Source organism: Pseudoliparis swirei, chromosome 21 (genome assembly GCF_029220125.1).
Source record: "Pseudoliparis swirei isolate HS2019 ecotype Mariana Trench chromosome 21, NWPU_hadal_v1, whole genome shotgun sequence".
Lineage (NCBI taxonomy): Eukaryota > Metazoa > Chordata > Actinopteri > Perciformes > Liparidae > Pseudoliparis > Pseudoliparis swirei.
In genome coordinates, this window is record NC_079408.1 from 15,311,567 (window position 1) to 15,330,839 (window position 19,273).

At 48.5% G+C, this 19,273-nt stretch overlaps 1 protein-coding gene across 1 annotated transcript; it reads left to right on the forward strand.

Annotated features, from left to right (window-relative positions):
- Positions 1 to 1,626: 1,626 nt before the first annotated feature.
- senp3b (SUMO specific peptidase 3b) lies at positions 1,627 to 12,825 on the forward strand. The gene is made up of 12 exons (XM_056442490.1): positions 1,627 to 1,998; positions 3,468 to 3,593; positions 4,482 to 5,228; positions 5,822 to 5,935; positions 6,025 to 6,136; positions 6,654 to 6,801; positions 7,945 to 7,992; positions 8,180 to 8,257; positions 10,348 to 10,485; positions 10,962 to 11,045; positions 11,140 to 11,190; positions 11,371 to 12,825. The coding sequence occupies exons 1-12, from the start codon at positions 1,872 to 1,874 to the stop codon at positions 11,479 to 11,481; spliced, it is 1,884 nt and encodes a 627-aa protein (XP_056298465.1). The 5' UTR covers positions 1,627 to 1,871; the 3' UTR covers positions 11,482 to 12,825.
- The last annotated feature ends 6,448 nt before the right edge of the window (positions 12,826 to 19,273 follow it).

Consider the following 19,273-nt stretch of genomic DNA (forward strand, 5'->3'; position numbering starts at 1 on the left):
GTTTCGTTTCTTAGGAGTACACTTTGACAGCAGATTAACATGGAAGGACCACATTAAAAACATTAGCGATAAGTGTAAAAAAGTAATTAATGTATTGAGATGTCTGGTAGGGTTGGACTGGGGAGCAGAGGTTGCATCTCTACTGCACATGTACAAAGCTCTAATTAAATCCAGATTAGATTATGGTAGTGTAGCATATGGGTCAGCTTCAGAAACCTCACTTAAGCAGCTAGATGTTATCCAGGCCAGGGCCTTGAGAATCTGTATAGGGGCAGTAAGAACATCACCGGTGTGCGCCATCCAAGTAGAGACCGGAGAAATGCCACTGGGTCTTCGCAGAAAGCAACTGCTGGTTAATTATTGGGTAAATTTGAGAGGTCATGAGGGTAGTCATCCAACTAAAAAAGTACTGCAGGCATGTTGGGAAAGGCACAAAGTGCCAAAGACGAGTTTTGGCTGGATAGGAGAAGCAGCAGCAAGAAGCCTAGGAGTCTCTGAGATAGAGCTTATCCCTACTGTCATTTGGCCAATAACTCCTGTGTGGTTGCTGAAGGAACCAGAGGTAGACATGGAGTTGCTGCAGATTAAGGTAAAGCAAAAGAATCCTGATCTAGTGAGTGAGTTCTACGAGTACACAGTTGGAAAATACGTAGAGCATGTGCAGGTTTTCACTGATGGATCTAAAGATCCAGTTGCAGGCAGTACAGGGTCTGCTGTTTCAGTCCCGAGCAAAAATTATGAAATATACAAACGCACTTCGGATTTTCTGGCTGTGTATTCAGTTGAATTGTACGCAATTGTCTTGGCATTAGAGTGGATTGAGAAACAAAGACCAGGCAAAGTCCTTGTGTGCAGTGACTCCATGTCGGCACTCGCCAGTCTGAAGTCGGGTCTGTCCAAAACGCGACAAGATCTACTGTTTACAATATTGACAATGCACTCAAGAGCAGTGGAGCAAGGCATTGAAGTTGTATTTTTATGGGTGCCGGCTCATGTAGGTATCAGAGGGAATGAGAAAGTGGACAAACTAGCCAAACAATCACTAAAGGAAAACAGAGTACAAGTAGATGTTAAGTTATCTAAAGCAGAGGGAAAGTGCATCATCAAGGAAAATATCAACAGGGTGTGGCAACGACAATGGGACCAGGAGACGAGGGGGAGACACTTGTACTCAATCCAGAGTAAAGTGAGGGGGGTAAAAGTCAGGGGAGGAAATAGGAGGGAAGAAGTCACAATGGCAAGATTGAGGATTGGGCACAGCTATTTATGCAGCACGTTATTTGTGATGGGGAAACACCCAACTGGACTTTGTGAGCGCTGCCAGGCACCAGAAACTGTTCAACATGTTGTCACCACATGCAATAAAAACAGGTCAGAAAGGAAGGTCATGTTGGAAGAAATGGAGAGACTAGGGATGAAGGGAAGTATATTGGAGTGGGGGTCTAGTGGTCTGGGAAGAGGGTGTTTCATGCCATTTTTGCGAGCAACAGGACTGATGGGGAAAGTATAGTAGATAGGAACCGGAAGATGGCAGTAGTGCAACTAAAAGGATGCAAGCTGCCGTAAAACACCACAGAAGAAGAAGAAGAAAACTCTCCCCGTGACGCCATCGCTGCGCGACGGACTTGTTGGTAGTTCACATGAGAGCGGAAAAAAATCTGCAGCGCTCCGCTCAGCCTCGTTTCCCACTCAGCGGATCGATTGAGATCGATTATTCTCCCTCTCGATTTCATGTTCACCGTGAACCGCCATTATTTTCTCTCCTCTCTCTCCCGCGGAGTGTTTTTCTTTTCCTCTGAACCGGAAGACCTCAAAGAAATCAAAGTTCGCGAGGAGGTGACATCTGGCTGCTGCACACCTGACTTCATTGAATGAGGTTCGACACACAAATTAGCATTTGTTTTGGTTTCGGAGACCCGGAGAGAAAAACTAAAATCACGTCCAACAAGCCGGTCGGACGCAGCTGGACACGCATTCACATAACCCTGCAGACTAACGGTAAGGAAGCGATCGCGACTCCTAAAGGAAAGGAGCCAAGTGAGCCGCTCGCTAACGACAACACGGCTAACCAGCTAGCACGTTAGCATGAACACACAACGCCGTATTGGGCAACTCTCGTGGTTTCACACTCATAATGTGCGCGCGAGCGCTTTAGTCGCGCGTGGTGGTGGAATGAACACGTTTTGCATTAAATGCGGTTTTTATTTCTCCGCTGTGACGGCGATGCTGCTAGCTCGCGCTCAAGCTAGCCTCGGCAAGGACTATTTCCTGCACCCGGGACTAGGTTGTTCTCACCATGGAGACGCTCGTGCGCAACACACGCACGCGCCGCAGCACATTACACGATTACTACTAATGTAAAGGTGAGTTATCCCGGTGCTGTGTTAGTCCCTCACCCGGGCTAACTGCCGAGCTACACGACGTATGCGCTCGCGTGACCAGGTGCACATGGGAACAGGAGCGGGACGCGTACACCTGGAGACCGGGATCCAGCCTCCGGTCGTGGGACCGGGAGGCTTCACGTGAAAACAACCCCACGGTCATGCGTATTAACGCATCGCTTTGGCTCGTGTTACTCGCTTCACTTTTAGATTCATCGAATGAAATGTTGGTTTGTTGCCTCGGGCGAACCTGTTTGAAGTTGTGTGCCCCCCCCCCCCCCCCACGTGTGACTGAATCCAGAGGTTAGAAACATGACGTGTATGTGTGTGGTGGGGGGGGGGGGGTCCTCTCATTCCCCGGTACAGACATGAATGCAGCTTGAATAATGTAATTCTGTCATGCATCATTCTGGTCACATGACATCTATTATTCTCTCCATCCTGCAGAGGGATCCTCCTATGTTGCTCTCCTGGAGGTTTCTTCACTTATTTTATTTTTTCCCTGAAAGGGGTTTCCATCTATTTTTTGGGGAGTTTGTTCCGATGGGAGGTCAAAGGTCAGAGGTGTCCTCCGAGGCTAATTCGTAATTTGTGATATTGGGCTGTATAAAATACACTGAATTGAATAACGGTTCCCAAGACCGCTGCTTTAACGGGATTTTAACTTGACCGTTTGTTTCATTCAATTCCATCTATTTGGATGATGTGATTCAATTAAGTTTATTTTGTTTAGCCCAATATCACAACCTCCACTCGGAGGGCTTTACAATCTGTACACATAAAACATCCCTGACCTTTGACCTCACATCGTATCAGGAACAACTCCCAAGAAATAGAAAAAACCTTTCAGGGTGAACAAAGTGAAGAACCCTTCAGGAGAGCAACAGGATCCTTCTCCAGGATGGACAGAATAATAGAGGTCATGTGAGTTACAACACATTCAATGAATCGTATGCTCTTCAGAGACGTCTCCATCCTGTAGATGAATCACCAATGTGTTGTGGACCGAGAGTGAAACATCTTTTTAAAAGTCCCGTTCAGCAGTTCCATATTATTATTATTTTGACACTTTTCGTCTGTCTGCAGGTGACGAGCTGGCGCAGGTCGTGGGTCGTCCGTGGAGAATGCGAGACAGTGGCGGTAGCCTGGCCCAGAACCGCTGGCAGGGAGACCTGGGTCTGACCGCCGTGGGGCAGGACGACTCAGGAGGAGGTAGGCGTCGTGCAGCTGGGGGCCGGGGTTACGCAACATCTGATCAAACCCAGGATCAAATCTGATCACTGAATGTGGCGGGTCCAGTCGAGTTGAGCCTTCAGAATCAAGAAACTAAAGTGCAACCGGGATTTGATGATTTAGTGAATCGACAGACTAATTATCTATTATAAATAACATTATTTGCTTTGCAAGATAAACATTTTTATTTTTTGTATCTTTCATCTTTGTTGTTTGCTTCTGCTGACTTCCTCTCTGGGCCTTCAAACGAAATTTCGTCGTATAACAACAATGAAAATAAAAACCTTATTTTTCTTTATAAATATGCAAAACATTTCATCGTGATGTGTGTGAAGTGAACTAGTATTTGCTCAGGCAGCAGTTTGGAGCATGTTTGCCACCGTTGATTATTGGCATAGGTGGTGTGATCCTCTTCATCCTCCTCTTCATCCTGAGGTGACAGACGCGCGAGTCAGTTTCAGATGATCTTACATTTATTAAATGACGGATAAAAACCTCTCGGTTGGGAGCAGGTCACAGATTTAAGACTCAAATCGGCACAAAAGAAGAAAAAGAGAGTACATAACTTTATAGATCCCAGTATTATGCTTTTGTTGCCTCCTATATATATATTATATATATTAGCGCGTGTCATAGATGTTTCCAATTGGCCGATACAGATACTTTTTGTTATAGCAGCTGGTTTTTCTTTTCTTTTTTCAACTGCCATTTTTAAAAATCATCTAGTCTAGTAGTTTCTTTCAATTAAAAATCCACAATTCATATTGTGTAATTAGGAAGTAAAACGTAAAAACAGCTTCTGGATTTATTTAAGTAATTGTACACTTTAACATTTGAACACATCATGATGATGATGTTTGTCTTTAGGTGGGATTCCTGGAGACCACCTCATCGTCCCCGTGTCGGGCAACAGTGTACCCAGCCCCATGCACCTCCGGCTGGGGCAGAAGGAGAAGGAGTGGATGGGCGAATATGTGGAGGAGGACGACGAAGAGGAGGAGGAGGACGAGGATGGGATGGGGAGGATCATGGAAATGGGTGATGAAAAAGAAGAAGAAAACAACAATCTGGGGGACGAGGTAGAGTTCGAAGGGAAGGGTTGGGATAACAATGAGGGGGATGATGAGGATGAGGAAGAGGAGGAGGAGGAGGAGGGCGGGGTTGCAGGAGACCAGCCGGTGCTGGAGTGGGAGACCCCAGACTTTCCCTCCCAGTCCACGCAGCTCCCTCACTCACACCACCACCACGGCCCACAAGAGAAGGCGGACGAGGTCGGCGAGGTCACCGTGCAGCACGCCGCCTCCTCCTCCTCCCAGGCGCCGGCGGGCGACTTGTTCAGGTCCCACTTCAGCCAGTACCGGGCTCTGCGGCGGCTCCGGCGCTGGCAGCGTTTGCGGACCTGCGGCGGCGGCCCGGGCTCTCGGCTCGCCAAGCACTGGAAGAGCTGGCGCCAGCGGGCCCAGTGGGTGTGCGCCCAGGGTTACCGGGGCAACCGCCGAGGGTGGAGGCAGAGTCGGTACGGCAAGCAGCGGAGGATAAAAAGGTTTCTGCAGGCGCCGTACAGCGAGGAGGAGGAAGACAGCAGCGACGAGAGGTTCACGGGGTCCGAGAGAGGTACTGGCGCTTATCTTCTCAAAATGGCAAAAACATAATTAGTTGATATTCATCTTTTTTTTTTTATTACGACAATTCCATGTTCCAAGCAGCTCGACTGTGCAGCAGGTTGTCGTTATTTAAGAAGCAGATGCATCGAGTTCACCGGCTTTACACGCATTTCACAACTTTGATTAAAAAGCTCAACATCGGGGCGACTGTGGGTCAGAGGTCAGCAGGTCGTCTTTCAATCAGAGGGTCGGCGGTTCAATCCCCGCCCTAGTCGATGTGTCCTTGAGCAAGACACTTAACCCTGAACTGCTCCCCGTAGCTGTGTCTACGGGGTATGACATGTAACTCATGAAGTGTCTTTTGAGTACCTTGTAAAGCACTATATAGATTATTAAGCGTGCTCACGGTTTACTCCTCTCTCCTCTACTGGAGCCTAATGACATATTAGGACTCATCTGTCGGCGGTCCTCCTCAACGCTCGGTTCTCCCACCTCCCAACTTCTTAATTGCGATTTCACAAAATTAACCGAGTTGCATGAGTACGCAATAGTTGACCATTGAGCAGAGGGGGGGAAATAAAGATTTGGTTCCTTCTCTCTCAGATGAGCTGATGAACGGCTGCTCTCCGGCCAAGCAGGAGGACCGAGGGAGGCGGGACATGGAGGCCAAACCCGTGGAGCTGGCCCTGACCGAGGAACACATGAGCTGTGTGACGGGTACGGATCACTGAGCTTCGGCCTGTTGGCTCGTGGGCGCCGCCGGGGGCCCCGTTTCATTTGATGTCGTTTTAATGTCTTCCATCAAGGTGTCCTTGAAGAGTCCCTGCAGCAGTACGGCAGTCTGATCCCCATCCACGTGGACGACATCGTGGAGAAGCTCCAGGACATCTTCAGCGAGAGCTTCTCTCAGCCTCACAGGTCAGGGTCTGGTCTAAGTGCACGTAGTCATGGTTACCTATCCTGGAATAGAGCCGTCGCCATATTTGTTTGTGCAAACAATAAAAGGAAATGACCATATTTGGTACGCAGAGGAGCGACGACCATAAAGTACTAAATGATGACATCATGCTGTATAGAAGACTTGAAACTAGAGACTGACATAAACTCATGTTCACAATGATTACTGAGGGAATACATCAAGAGAGAAGTAGAGTCACTATATAGACTTCTATACAACCAGAGTCCCCGCCCCCTGGTGGTCAGGAGAAAGAATGCAGCTTTAACACATGGAGCATAGACTTCACTCTTCAGAATCCCCCAATTCGTCACTCGTCACAGGGTCCCAGTAAAAGTAGATTCCAAAAATCACCATTTAATTCAGACAGAATCTTCAAATGTCATACGAATCCTTAAAAAGCCATTAAAGCCCCGCGTGAAGTGGTGTACATAAGGACTAATGTGTGTGTGTGTGTGTGTGTGGTCTGTTGTCCAATAGGAAAGCAGTGGTCCAACACCTAATACAATCCTTCCAGAGGTCGTCGGGGTCGGCCCTGGCCAAAACCTTCAGAGTCAACTACAAACGCCACGTCCTGACCATGGACGACCTCGGCACGCTGTATGGACAGAACTGGCTCAACGACCAGGTAGAGCGCCACGCCGGAGCCGTGGGAGATGATGGTTTCTAGTCTTTCAGCTTTCAGCTGATAGTCTTCACAAGAGCAGCCTCTAGTCTACACGAGAGCAGCCTCTAGTCTTCACGAGAGCAGCCTCTAGTCCACACTAGAGCAGCCTCTAGTCCACACTAGAGCAGCCTCTAGTCCTCACTAGAGCAGCCTCTAGTCCACACTAGAGCAGCCTCTAGTCCACATTAGAGCAGCCTCTAGTCTTCACAAGAGCAGCCTCTAGTCCACACTAGAGCAGCCTCTAGTCTTCACGAGAGCAGCCTCTAGTCTTCACGAGAGCAGCCTCTAGTCTACACGAGAGCATCCTCTAGTCCACACTAGAGCAGCCTCTAGTCTTCACGAGAGCAGCCTCTAGTCTACACGAGAGCAGCCTCTAGTCTACACGAGAGCATCCTCTAGTCTACACGAGAGCATCCTCTAGTCTACACGAGAGCAGCCTCTAGTCTTCACGAGAGCAGCCTCTAGTCTACACGAGAGCATCCTCTAGTCTACACAAGAGCAGCCTCTAGTCCTCACTAGAGCAGCCTCTAGTCCTCACTAGAGCAGCCTCTAGTCCACACTAGAGCAGCCTCTAGTCCTCACTAGAGCAGCCTCTAGTCCACATTAGAGCAGCCTCTAGTCCTCACAAGAGCAGCCTCTAGTCCTCACTAGAGCAGCCTCTAGTCCTCACAAGAGCAGCCTCTAGTCTTCACTAGAGCAGCCTCTAGTCTTCACTAGAGCAGCCTCTAGTCTTCATTAGAGCAGCCTCTAGTCTTCACTAGAGCAGTCTCTAGTCTTCATTAGAGCAGCCTCTAGTCCACATTAGAGCAGCCTCTAGTCCTCACAAGAGCAGCCTCTAGTCTACACAAGAGCAGCCTCTAGTCTACACAAGAGCAGCCTCTAGTCTTCACTAGAGCAGCCTCTAGTCCTCACAAGAGCAGCCTCTAGTCCTCACTAGAGCAGCCTCTAGTCCTCACAAGAGCAGCCTTTAGTCTTAAGATACAAGAAATCATCTCATATTTTATTCCAATAAATAAACTCAATGGGTTCAGTGTCGCTGATTAGTCGTTGTCACTTGTGAAGATGTTTTTAATGTGCCCCCCCCCCCCCCCCCTCTCTCTTCAGATCATGAACATGTACGGGGACCTGGTCATGGACTCGGTGCCCGAGAAGGTGAGGAAACATCCGATTGTTTTATTATGTTATTTATAATGCTGCGTTCACACTTCACGACGAGTGTGTCGCCTGCGCTCGTCAGCCGGATGAAGCGGGCGGCGTGAGGCTTCGGAGGCTTCGGAGGCTTCGGAGGCTTCGTGGAGCCGCGGTGAAACCCTGACTTTGAATGTCTCTGTTCCCCCAGGTTCACTTCTTCAACAGCTTCTTCTACGACAAGCTGAGGACAAAAGGCTACGACGGCGTCAAGCGGTGGACGAAAAATGTGAGTGTGGTCGTGGCTGTTCTTCCCGTTCCGGTCGCGCTCGGCAAGGCGTCGCCTCCGTGTCCTCTGATGGGCCAAAGCCGGGCCTCGGACCCGTCTTCAGATCCATTTCTGTTTCAGAGGACGCTCTCCAGCTTTTGGCCACTCGGTCGTTAGACGACGGTGTAGTTCCCCCACTAGTCAAGTGGTCATCACTCAGGTCCTGTTCTTCTTGCTCATTGATCTCTGTTTAGAAGAATAGTCAAAACAAACACTGCATTACTGGCAGAGCGTAGCGGTGGCCTCAGCATAACAGACGGACAAATTTGTTTTGTTTTGGCCGTCTCCATCTTTGTTCTCGGTGGTCGCCATCTTGCTTTTTGTTTCTCGGTCACCTGGAAGTGACGCGAGAGGGCGGATCTCGTAGTGCATCTTCAGATGTTGTGGACAAAGCCTGCTTATGTAATCTTGTTCGACAGGGGACATCAGTTAAGTAGGCAATCAAACACACACACACACACACTCACGCACACACACACACACTCACGCACACACACTCACGCACACACCCCTGTACACAATGCTGAAGGGCCTTGTGGCCGCACGCAGCCCAGACTGCCTCAGCTTGTGGTCCCGTCGCATCTCAGCGCGTTCCTCAAAGCGTCCTCGCTGCGATCACACCTGTACTTCCAGCTGCCCGCCTGTGATTGGCTCACCCAGGGCGCACATTAGTGTGAGGTGTGACGGCCAGACGCCCAAACCTCATGAGAGGAAGCAGGAGGGTCTTTAGTGGTGGATCTGTTCACATGTGTCCTCGCTCCCTCCCCTCCTCTCCCCCTCTCTTCTCTGCCTCTGCTCCCTCCCCTCCTCTCCTCTCCTCTCTCCCTCCTCTCCTCTCTGCCTCCTGTCTCCTCCTCTCTCTCCTCCTCTGCCTCCTCCTCCTCCTCTCCTCTCTCCTCTCTCCTCCTCTCCTCCTCTCCTCCTCTCCTCCTCTCCTCTCTCCTCCTCTCCTCTCTGCCTCCTCTCCTCTCCTCTCTCCCTCCTCTCCTCTCTGCCTCCTCTCTGCTCCCTCCTCTCTGCCTCCTCTCCTCTCTGCCTCCCTCTCCTCCTCCTCCTCCTCTCCTCTACTCCACTCCCCCTCCTCCTCTCTCCTCCTCCTCTCTCTGCCTCCTCCTCCTCTCTCCTCTCCTCCTCTCCTCTCTCCCTCACCTCCTCTCCTCTCTCCCTCACCTCCTCTCCTCTCTCCCTCACCTCCTCCTCTCCTCTCTCCCTCCTCTCCTCTCCTCCCTTCTCCTCCTCCCCTCCTCTCCTCCCTCCTCGCCTCCCTGCCCTCCTCCCTCCTCTCCTCCTCTCCTCTTCTCCTCTCCTCCCCTCCTCCTCCTCCCCCCTCTCTCTGCCTCCTCCCTCTCTCCTCTCCTCCTCCTCCTCTCTGCCTCCCTCCTCCTCTCCTCTCTGCCTCCTCTCCTCTGCCTCCCTCCTCTCCTCTCCTCCTCCTCCTCCTCTCCTCCTCCCTCCTCTCTCTCCTCCTCCTCCTCCTCTCCTCCTCCTCTCTGCCTCCTCTCCTCTCCTCTCTCCTCCTCCTCCTCCTCTCTCCTCTCTCCCTCCTCTCCTCTCTGCCTCCTCTCCTCTCTGCCTCCTCTCCTCCTTCTCCTCTCTCCTCCTCCTCCTCCTCCTCTGCCTCCCTCCTCTCTCCCTCCTCTCTCTCTCCTCCTCTCCTCTCTGCCTCCTCTCTGCCTCCTCTCTCCTGCCTCCTCCTCCTCTCTCTCCTCTCCTCTCTGCCTCCGCTCCCTCCTCTCCTCTCTGCCTCCTCTCCTCTCTGCCTCCTCTCCTCTCTGCCTCCGCTCCCTCCTCTCCTCTCTGCCTCCTCTCCTCTCTGCCTCCGCTCCCTCCTCTCCTCTCTGCCTCCTCTCCTCCTCTCCTCTCTGCCTCCGCTCCTCTCTCCCTCCTCTCCTCTCTGCTCCCTCCTCTCTGCCTCCTCTCCTCTCTGCCTCCGCTCCCTCCTCTCCTCTCTGCCTCCGCTCCTCTCTCCCTCCTCTCCTCTCTGCCTCCTCTCCTCTCTGCCTCCTCTCCTCTCTCCCTCCTCTCCTCTCTGCCTCCGCTCCTCCTCTCAGGTTGACATCTTTCAGAAGGATCTGCTGTTGATCCCCATCCACCTGGAGGTCCACTGGTCTCTGGTCAGCGTTGACATTCCCCGTCGAGCCATCACTTACTTCGACTCTCAGCGGACGCTCAACAGACGCTGCCCGAAGGTAGGAGGACCCCCCACGGCCTTTAAGCCCGAGGAGAGTACAAGAACCACAGAGGGGAATGGCCTCATCTGTTAAATATATGTAAAGATCAATGAGACGTGAAAGATTGATGTGTGTGGGCTGACTGTGGGTCAGTGGGTAGCAGGTCCGTCTTTCAATCAGGGGGTTGGCGGTTCAATCCCCGCCCTAGTCGATGTGTCCTTGAGCAAGGCACTCCACCCTGAGTTGCTCCCTGTAGCTGCGTCTGCGGGGTAAATGAAGCGTCAGCTACATGACGTGTCATGCGGTGGGAAGACGATTGTTATTGATCTGGCTGGAGATCCAATAAGATCCCCGTTATAATCTAATACATTACAGTGGAGTTGTCTTCTGTCAAAACGGTTTAATTATGGAATATCAGTGTAAGATGTATTTCATATATATATATATTATATATATATTTAAATGCCCTGTAACCTTTGTGTCGTTTCTTGCAGCACATTTTTAAGTATCTGCAAGCGGAGGCCATCAAAAAAGACCAACAGGACTTTTTGACGGGATGGAAGGGCTTTTTCAAAATGGTGAGAAACTTCTGTTTGCTCGTTTAAAAAAATTTAAAATGTTTTACTCGTTTACCAAAGGGATGAAGTAAAAAAGTTAATTTGCTTGTTGCAGAACGTCGGTCGTCAGAACAACGACAGCGACTGCGGGGCCTTCGTGCTGCAGGTGAGCGTCTCCTCTCGCGTGGACCCGGGTTCTGTGGCACACAAAAAGGACCGCGCTCTTTTCTGAGCTCTCGGTGTTGGTGGTGTTTATGCGAGCGCTAAGCATCATGGGAACACACTCCGACTGACCTCCGTGACGCCTATAACCTCTTCTCCTTTGTCTCTTCCTCCCGTCCTGCAGTACTGCAAGTGTCTGGCACTCGGGCAGCCCTTCATCTTCGGCCAGCAGGACATGCCGCGGCTGAGGAGGCAAATGTACAAAGAACTCTGTCGCTGCAAGCTCACCCTGTGACCCCCCCACCCTGCAACCCCGCCCGCCATCTCCACCTGCTCTCACTTCCAAAACCCTGACAAGACGGAGGGACAATATGACAAGAAGAGGACAAGTGGAGCAAACCATTGACGACTGGGAAGGGGGTGAAAAAGAAGGAAAAAAAGGAGAGGGAGAGAAACTTTTCATTGAAAAAACATTATCATTTTTTTTCTTCTCTGTCAACATCCAGAGAAACGACTTCTTCTCTTGTAGGTGATGTCATTGTTTCACTTTTTTCTCTTCTCTTCTCTCTCTCTCTCTTCGCTTCCCCTCTCCACCTTTTTATTATTATTATTTTTTAACTCTTTCCTTTCCACGTCATGGTTATTCCTTTGTGGTTGATAGAGGCCAAGACTAGCTTCCGTTTTGGGAATGTGCTTATCTTCCATCCCCATCGTGATCCACCTCGAGCACGAAGGCGTCTGAAGGTCGGGGTGGAGCGTCTGGGCTGCCCTGACTACTATTTGAGCAGCAGAATAATTTGAACCAGTCTGTGTAAGCTTGTGGTTGAATATTACCAGCGGATGTACACGCCTTCCATCCAATCAGTGTGTTGTGTTCCAGGTGTGAGACTCGGCTAAATAAAACAAACATGGAATACACTTCTCCCCCTCTAGTCATCACATACTGCTTGCCACTGTAGTGACATTTCCAATGTACAATATTTGTTTAACAATTTTCCTACGAGTATGTTTGGGTGAGTTTAAATGTGAGCGTGGATCGTAACGTGCAGGAACCGCCTCCGGAGTGTGAAGATACTTTTCTCTTTTCCTTTTTGTTATTTATTAAAGACAAAAAAATTCATGGAACGCGCCACGTATTCGGGCCCCGTTGTGCCGGAGACTTCCTCCATCACTCGTCCCCAAATGACCCGCAGCCTTCAGCGGGAGACTCGCACATCGGCCCAAAGAGAGTGGTATTTTTAACTTGATTTTATCTTCTTCTTTTTTCCCTGTTTGGTCTCGTCGGTAAACGCGTTAATATGCTTATTACTTTAAACAAAAGGTTAAAAGGAGGATGACTAATTGTAGTTATTTTCAAGGGGGGGGGGGGATAAAGTTCAAAAGAGATCCTCTGGTTGGTCCCTTTGGAAGTTTGATATCCATTTTGGGCGAAGACCACGACAGACTTGAGTACGTTCACAGCGGAGTTACAGCACCCTTTTCTTTTTATAACATAAGACATTTGTTGACAGCTGTGTGTTTGTTTATTTCTCTCTTTTTTTTCTTTCAAACAGGACTTGATGCAACAGAGTTGACAGTTTTATATATCTTCTACAATGCATTATGGTTGCTAAAAATAAAAAGTATGCGGCAAACGAGGGATCTTGCGTTTGATTAATGCAACTGTTTTACAAAGTACATTTAAGTTCACGCTTTCCATGGCATGCCACTCAACACTTCTCCATTGTGTTTGTAGTTTTACATTTATCTGACATGGAAGTTAATTTGGAAGTGAATATTTTACATAAACACATGATGGGCCTATAGATTATTATGATTTGTATAAATATATTACAGTTGGCTCCATCTAATCTAACTACCACCGTACAATGCTACGCTACTACTACACACTGTTTGAACATATAGAATGTTAGTACCATGTCCAAAAAATATCAGTAAACAATAACTCAAACCCAAAAGATACGTGGATAGACAGATCTTATGGACTATTTGTGGAATCCTTTGTGCCGGCCATCAGAACCAGAACCTGTTATCGCCAAGTTGTTTTCACATACAAGGAGTTTGTCGTGGCAGGCGGTCCAACAAAAGACAATGAAATCAACAACAATCAACACAGTAAAAAGATTAAGAATAGAAAATAAAGTGCACAGAGGCAGGAAGCAGCACTTTAATCAGTGGAAGTAAGTTTAAAGTGAAGTGTATTTAAAGTGGAGAGTTATGTGATGTGAAGAAATTGTCCTGGGGATGACAGTCGACTCAGTGGTGGACCAGGCTCTGTTCATGAGGGTCAGTGGGGGACCGGGCTCTGTTCATGAGGGTCAGTGGGGGACCGGGCTCTGTTCATGAGGGTCAGTGGGGACCTGGGCTCTGTTCATGAGTAGGGATGGGTATCGTTTGGGTTTTTTCCGATACCGGTACTTTTAAAACGATACCGGTGCCTGAACCGATACTTCTTTTTTTTTTTACGCACAATGAGGACATTAAAAACCTCTTTGGCCATATTCCCTGTAGAAGCCGTTATCATGGAGCACTGACACACAACGGATATCAGACTGTTAACATACACAATATATGTTCTCCATGATATGATGTGATATGTATTGTCATGTGCAGCCTTTATAGGGTTAATCCTGTCACTGTTTTGATGGGCAAAGAGAACAACCAATCAGAGGTACTGAAGATGACACGTGACAAATAAAGTTTTGCTTCTGACAGCGAGAGTTCCACTGAAACAAAGTGACGCCCCACGGTCTTTATTTCTCCGTCATTATATTCCCGGTAACACCGGGTATACAGCCGGGACCGCTGTACATCAACACATCTGCTAGCAGACTGTCACGCTCGTAGCTCGTGCTAGCTACGAGCTAGCTTAAGCATGGTTATAATGGCTAATTTATTATTTCTTGGCCTACTTTTATGAATGCAAGACTTGCAGTCAACGTTACGGTACTAATCTGAGTTAAGGCTGCTCGTCATCATCGGTCTCCACGTGTTCAGGGGGACCGGTGACGGTCTCCCCATCGCGCCCAGCCTGACGCTGGTGTGCTCGACACTGGCTCACGTAGTCACACACGGCCAGGGTTGCCAGGTCTGTGTGACAAAACCAGCCCAACATCAGAACTCAAAATATGCCCGTGCCAAACCATATACACTGCTTTTAAAGTCCATGTCCAGTACCGCTGCTAACCATGTTGGTGTCCTAAGCATAACTCCTTCATGATGGGGGCAGGGGGGGCGCAAGTGACTTTTTTTCGTCAGGCGCCGGCACCGGATCTCTGCGGCGCGCGCGAGACGGAGATCGGAGTCGTGTTAACGCGACACGTAGAGACAGAATGACATGCTGCTGTAGAGACGACTAGCAACAGACGGATTGGAAGCTCATTCTGCACATGCGTTAAATGCGTTAAAAAAATTAACTAATTAATCCTGTAATTTAATCATAACGCGTTAACGCGTTATTTTTCACAGCACTAATATATATATATAAATGGTTCTTTGAAATAAGTTTTTTTGAGAAATCATAGGTTAGGGCACTTATAAGCTAGATAGCTTCAGCCTCGACCTTTTCGGTCAGCCACTTTCTTCTTTTGTTGAATTCTGATTGTTGTATATTTTGCTGATCGAAATAAACTAAACAAAAATAAAATAAAATAAAATAAACTAAACTAAGGGGTTAAAAGGGCCCCATTTGTGAATCCCACAGAACCAAACCCACCCCGGGATGGGGTGTAGGAGTAATCACACGAGGTGATTCTCGCCAAACCGTCCCACCCCGTTGGGGAGGTAGGCGATTCATAATCATACTCGCCTATGAATCGCTCCTCCCGTGTAGGCGGTTCTGAACCGCCTATCGCCCACCGCTCCTGTGAGATTCACAAATCCCTGCTGCTTTGCTGGAAATCACTTCTACTTACAGACTCTGGTTCGGGGCTCCGTGACGTCACTAGCACCAAAGTGCTTAGATGTCACGTGACAATGTTTCCATGGTGACGGACAAGGTCGCGGAGATCGAAGGCACTGCGCGTATGTGTCGGCGTGTACGTGCTGATCTGGAGTCAGTTTGGTAGGATTTGGGTATAAATAAATTATTTCATTTAAAATATGGATTTTTATTTAAAGATATTCATGTAATTTGCATGCAAAATAGGTCTACCCGAACCACAAAAAATTCAACCCGCGGCAACACTTCAAAAGTAGCCCAATTCCGCGGGAAAACCGCGGACCTGGCAACACTGCACACGGCGCAGCCTCCGATGTCAAAGTTAAATGATAGGCTATCGTAACCTGCTGACAGGGCGGAGTCACCAGAGAAGTTCATAACAATAGTTTTTTTCAATTTTAATCGGCTAAGGCACCGGAAAGAAGCTCCGAAATGTGCGTTGCGTTTCGGTCCGGGTAATACCGGTTGTATTGGAACCGGTACCATATTGGCACTGGGTTTCTGTACCCAACCCTATTCATGAGGGTCAGTGGGGGACCCGGGCTCTGTTCATGAGGGTCAGTGGTGGACCGGGCTCTGTTCATGAGGGTCTGTGGGGGACTGGGCTCTGTTCATGAGTCAGTGGTGGACCGGGCTCTGTTCATGAGGGTCAGTGGTGGACCGGGCTCTGTTCATGAGGGTCAGTGGTGGACTGGGCTCTGTTCATGAGTCAGTGGGGGACCGGGCTCTGTTCATGAGGGTCAGTGGTGGACTGGGCTCTGTTCATGAGTCAGTGGTGGACCGGGCTCTGTTCATGAGGGTCAGTGGTGGACCGGGCTCTGTTCATGAGGGTCAGTGGTGGACTGGGCTCTGTTCATGAGTCAGTGGGGGACCCGGCTCTGTTCATGAGTCAGTGGAGGACCGGGCTCTGTTCATGAGGGTCAGTGGGGGACCGGGCTCTGTTCATGAGGGTCAGTGGGGGACCGGGCTCTGTTCATGAGGGTCAGTGGGGATCTGGGCTCTGTTCATGAGGGTCAGTGGTGGACCGGGCTCTGTTCATGAGGGTCAGTGGGGGACCGGGCTCTGTTCATGAGGGTCAGTGGGGATCTGGGCTCTGTTCATGAGGGTCAGTGGTGGACCGGGCTCTGTTCATGAGGGTCAGTGGGGGACCGGGCTCTGTTCATGAGGGTCAGTGGGGGACGTTCTTTAAAAAAAAAACCCTGTTGATGTCTTTCTCCAGAATAGAGAGTGGTCATTGGAGAGTGGGGTGGGGGAGGTGTTGAGATAGGTGGTACAGATTCATGAGCCCCTGATGGACTGGGGGAGGGGGGATGAAATCAGGACTGTCCCATTGTTTTTCAAATCTACAGTCGAACTCTTTCAGCTGGTCTGCCAGGCGGAAGTCGTTCATGGAGTCAGGGTTTTGGGCTTGTAGTTGGTGGTCTGTCTGACACCTCTCCAGACAGAAGCAGAGTCACTTGCTGAGAGCTGGTGTCGCAGTTTGACAGAGTCCAGTCGTTTAACGTCTCTCACCGCCTTGCTATGCCTGTATTTTGCCTCTTTGTAAAAGTCCATGTCTCCACTCCTAAAGGCCTGGTTCTTGTGCAGCTGTGACGTAAATTCGTTCATAAGTAGAAAGAGAAAAGGAGATAGGTGCTCAGTGTATCTCAGTGTATCCTAAAACGTGCCCTAGCAGCCTATAAACCTACAGCAGCAAATCTAGGGGCTGGACTAAGTCTGGAGTGAGTCTTCTCTCCATGAGGTGACTGTGTCTGCCTCCAGGACTGAAGGTGGAAGCTGGTTCCATAAAAGAGGAGCTTGATAACTGAAGGCTCTGGCTCCCATCCTACTTTGTAGGAGTACACAAGCTGCAGAATTATGGATTAACTGGAGGGATTTAAGAGACTTATTCGAGCAGCCTGATAATAAGGAGTTGCAGTAATCCAGTCGAGAAGTAACAAACGTGTGAACCAGTTTTTCTGCATCTTTTTGAGACAAGATGTGTCTGATATTTTAAATGTTAAGTAGATGAAAAAAAAGCAGTCTTTGAGATTTGCTTCACGTGGAGTTAAAGTCCCGATCAAAGATAACGCTGAGATTCTTTACAGTGGTGTTGGATGCCAGGGCAATGCCATCTATAGAAACCACATCACCAGATAATTGATCTCTGAGGTGCTCAGGGCCGAGTAAAATATCTTCAGTTTTGTCTGAGTTTAACATCAAGAAGTTGCAGGTCATCCATGTTTTTATGTCTTTAAAACATGCTTGAAGTTTACTGAGATGGAGGTAGAGAGGAGGAGTGGGCAGAGTTTCAACAGTGGGCGGAGTCTCAACAGGCCAGTGGCGTAGTCGGTAGCAGGAATTCCACGACCCAGACCTCGATGATCCATCAGCAGATAGGATCTATGTCGTCTCATAGAGTCCGATGACCCCATGAGACGTGAAGTCAAAAGGACTCCGGGGAGAAAGCAGAGTTAGTAATGTGTGATGGAGAGATGAAAATTCATCCCTAAGGAGAGAAAAAAGAGGAGAGAGGTGCTCAGTGCATCCTAAACGTCCCCCGGCAGCTATAAGCCTATAGCAGCATATCAAGGGGCTGGACCAGGTGAACCTGATTCAGCCCTAACTATAAGCTCTGTCAAAGAGGAAGGTCTTAAGTCTACTCTTAAACGAGGTGACTGTGTCTGCCTCCCGGACTGAAATTGGAAGCTGGTTCCATAAAAGAGGAGCTTGATAACTGAAGACTCTGGCTCCCATTCTACTTTTTAAGACTCTAGGAACTGCAAGTAGTCCCGCATTTAGTGAGCGCAGCTCTCTAGTGGGGCAATATGGTACTACAAGCTCCTTAAGATATGATGGTGCATCACCAATCAAGGCTTTGTACGTTAAGAGAAGAATTTTAAAAGTGATTCTTGATTTTACTGGGAGCCAGTGCAGAGCAGCTAGTGCAGGAGTGATGTGATCTCTTTTCTTAGTTTTAGTGAGAACACGAGCTGCAGCATTCTGGATCAACTGGAGGGACCTAAGAGACTTATTAGAGCAGCCTGATAATAAGGAGTTGCAGTAATCCAGTCTCGAAGTAACGAACGCGTGAACCAATTTTTCTGCATCTTTTTGAGACAAGATGTGCCTGATTTTTGAAATATTACGTAGATGAAAGAATGCAGTCCTTGAGATTTGCTTTTTGTGGGAGTTAAAGGACAAGTCCCGATCAAAGATAACGCCAAGATTCTTTACAGTGGTGTTGGATGCCAGGGCAATGCCGTCTACAGAAACCACATCACCAGATAATTGATCTCTGAGGTGCTCAGGGCCGAGTAAAATATCTTCAGTTTTGTCTGAGTTTAACATCAAGAAGTTGCAGGTCATTCATGTTTTTATGTCTTTAAGACATGCTTGAAGTTTACTGAGCTGGTTTGTCTCCTCTGGTTTGATCGATAGATATAATTGAGTATCATCTGCATAACAATGAAAGTTTATGGAATGTTTCCTGATAATATTGCCCAAAGAAAACATGTACAAGGTAAATAAAATTGGTCCAAGCACAGAACCGCTTCATCGTTTACAAATACAAACTGAGATCGATAAATAGGATTTAAACCAACTTAGTGTGGTACCTGAAATGCCAATCGACTGATCCAGTCTCTGTAATAGGATCTAACTAAACCAGAACAGCAAGTAGTCCTTTATCTGATGCAATTAGAAGGGCATTGGTAATTTTCCACAGTGCTGTGGTGTTTTCTAAATCCTGACTGAAACTCCTCAAATAAACTAATCCACTATAAAATACAGTTATTCACCCTCATACAATGTGTTAAAGCCTGCCAAAGATGACTACACTGTGACTCATCCAAACCTTTGACACAAACAGTTTCACATTGTCCAGATTACATCCCCAGATAAGATAGGTCACTAATTCACAATAAATGTAGTTTAGACAAATTACTAATTTTAAGAAGGGGAGATAACAGGGAAATAAACCTTTCGGAAGGGTCTTTTCTCCCCATTGACGAAAGGCTGAACTGAGAATGGGGAGGGGTTTAAAACATCTACCAGCGTAGCGCGGTTAAACAAAGCATTGTTACCGTTCATAGAGTTTCCTAAACGCCGCCCCTCTGGCATACCAACGGCTAGTCAATCGTGCGCTACGTTAGACTCGAGCGCCCGC